The sequence below is a fragment of the Apium graveolens genome, chromosome 4, assembly GCF_009905375.1.
Source record: "Apium graveolens cultivar Ventura chromosome 4, ASM990537v1, whole genome shotgun sequence".
In the NCBI taxonomy this organism is placed as follows: domain Eukaryota; kingdom Viridiplantae; phylum Streptophyta; class Magnoliopsida; order Apiales; family Apiaceae; genus Apium; species Apium graveolens.
Window position 1 is genome coordinate 243,513,484 of NC_133650.1, and position 2,839 is coordinate 243,516,322.

A 2,839-nucleotide genomic window follows, 5' to 3' on the forward strand; every position below is an offset into this window, starting at 1 on the left:
TATATCCTGGATATTACAGTGAATATAATATGCAGGTATAGAATTTCTCGTATCTTGGTAATCCACAATGGAACGCAGTTCAATAATGAGAAATTCAAGAAGTATTGTGAGGAAAATAAGATCGAATTATGATTCACCTATGTTGCCCATCCTTAAGCCAACGGGCAAGCGGAAGTAGCAAATTGTATTATTCTAGATGGGTTAAAGAAGGGGATTGAGAAGTCCAGGAATAATTGGGTAGATAAGATACTTCCTACACTTTGGACCTATAAAATCACATGTAGAGTAACTATGGGAGCAACACCCTTTATGTTGCCCTATGCAGTCGAGGCAGTCGTCCCCGCAGAGATATCACATTCATCTCCAAGGATTCAAGCCTACAATGTTCAAGAAAATAAGGAAGGGCAGAGGCTAGCTACAGATATGATAGAAGAAGTGCGAGACGAAGCACATGATAAGATCGTGAAATATCAAAAGAAAGTTTCATTCTACTATAACTTGAGAGTGAAGGAAAGATTCTTTAAGCAAGGAGGTCCGGTCTTAAAGAAGATTGAAGCATCCGGAGTCAGAGTAGGGCAGAAAAGAAAGTTAGCCCCAAATTGGGAAGGGCCATTCAAATTCAAATAGTTCAAGGGAAAGGATCCTACAAGCTAGAGACAATGAAAGGAGAAGAAGTGTTAAGAACTTGGCAAGCACAGAATTTAAAAACTTACTACATATAAACTCCCCTTGTAAGGGGGTGCTAAGCTATTAGGACTATTAAGTAGAAATAAGGTTCAGTGAAACCATGAGCTTTCGCTCTTTAGGATTTTCATTCCAATTTATAAGAATCTCATTTCTGTTATGTAAGGGCTGAACCCATTTTATCCAGACTATTGGTTTTCGAATTCATTTCCTTTCCAGTTTTCCTTATGAATTTGTATCTTAAGTGTAACAAGTAACGCGTGTACCAATCATGGGATTTATAAAGCTATGTACGGGGAAAATATAAAAGGAATAAATGCGAAAATAGATAAGTTAAAGATATAACAAAAGTAATCAAATGGATAAAGTTTAACTAAATACAAGATAAACCCATGCAGGACTAATCTAAGCTCTATTCATCCCTAGCAGACTCCTTCTCATCATTCCTCTCCTTCTCGTTGCGCTCCTTTTCTTGTGTAGGAAGCAAAGTTTATGCATCTTTGACAGGAGAAACCAAGGGAGAGAAAGTGTTGGAATCAAGAATGAAAGGAGATAATGAAAGGAGAAGAAGTGTCAAGGACTTGGCATGCACAGAACTTAAAAAATTACTACTTATAGGACTATTAAGTAGCAATAAGGTTCAGTGAGAACATGAGCTTTCGCTCTTTAGGATTTTCATTCCAGTTTATAAGGATTTCATTTCTATTATGTAAGGGTTGAACCCATTTTATCCAAACTACTGGTTTACGAATTCATTTAATTTCTAGTTTCTATTACGAATTTGTATCTTAAGTATAATAAATAAAGCGTGTACTAATCATGGGATTTGTAAAGCTAAGTATGGGGAAAATATAAAAATAAATAGATGTGTAAATAGATAAGTCAAAGATACAACAAAAGTCATCAAATGGAGGATGTTTAACTAAATACAAGATAAATTCACGCAGGGCTAATAGAAGCTCTATGCATCCCTACCAGACTCATCCTCATCATTCCTCTCCTTCTTATTGCGCTTCTTTTCTTGCGTAGGAACCAAAGTTTATGCATCTTTGACAGGAAAAACCAAGGTAAAGAAAGTGTTGGGATCAAGAATGCGGTCCTCCTGCATAGGTGAATCAAATAGAACATCGAAATTGTCCTCAGCGGCTGGCTGTTGAGGGCTGATGCAATCCTTAGCCTCAATAAGGCTAGGATATTTTTCCATTATGGCCTTCACCGCATTATCACATCCTTGTGTGAATTGAATGGGATAGAGGCCATCATCGTGAAGCTCCATTAAACTTTTGGACTTTTTAGAGTCCATGTTTTCATCAATGAGGACCTTTTTGTCGCTCTTGAGCTTTACTAGCTCAACATGAGCTTTAGATAGCTCCCCAGTCTTGCTCTTCAGTTTCTTGTCAAGGACCCATGTTCGATCCTTCCATTTATTGCACTCTCTCTCAAATTTATCCGAGTTGGCTTTCCAGGACTTGGCCTGGTAGAGTATCTCCTGATAATAAGCATTGCTCTATACAAGAAAAGAAACAAATTCAAAAATAAATTCATATAAAGCAAAAACATGAGGAAAATTAGGTGAGATAAGGATAAGAGGTTACCATAGCCTGGGTATGGGAGCCCATATGCTCAATCCCCTCTATATCACTTCCCGTGAATATGTTAGTGTAGTCGCAAGGAGTGAGACTGAAAGGACTGGTCTTTGGAATGCATGGTGGATCCCACCACCGTGTCTCCTTTGCGAGAGCCCCAGTTGGGCTTGTAAGCATTCCCTTTCAAAGGAGGATCCACATCGTCGCCCAACGCTACCTCATGGACGTGAGGTTTTAGAAAGGATGGCCCATCGGGCTTACCCCTTGGGTCCTGATTAAGCCTATGCCGCTTTTGACGGTCCGATTCGTTCTCTTTGGGCTTGTTGATGTTTTTTATAGCCTCAAAAGCTGTAAAATAGTTAAAAAAACAAATATTTGATACATGAGTTATCAAAATTAAATTAAATAATAATAATAATAATAAATAAATATTTTTGGAAAATTACCCTTAACAGTGACATCCGAAAGGCCTACTCTCTTCAAAGAAAACTCCTCTAAGAGATTCCAAGTATCTGTTTGGCCTTTTTCCATAATAAGGGCTTATTAAACAGCCTCGTGCTCATCAGTTA

At 38.0% G+C, this 2,839-nt stretch overlaps 1 protein-coding gene across 1 annotated transcript; it reads left to right on the top strand.

Annotated features, from left to right (window-relative positions):
* Window positions 1-291: 291 nt before the first annotated feature.
* On the top strand, window positions 292-627 carry LOC141719467 (uncharacterized). The gene has a single exon (XM_074521849.1). The coding sequence runs from the start codon at window positions 292-294 to the stop codon at window positions 625-627; it is 336 nt and encodes a 111-aa protein (XP_074377950.1).
* Window positions 628-2,839: the final 2,212 nt, after the last annotated feature.

Bases quoted from the DNA above. Each gene is read 5' to 3' on its own strand.
- LOC141719467 (XM_074521849.1), top strand. From the start codon at position 292: ATGGGAGCAACACCCTTTATGTTGCCCTATGCAGTCGAGGCAGTCGTC.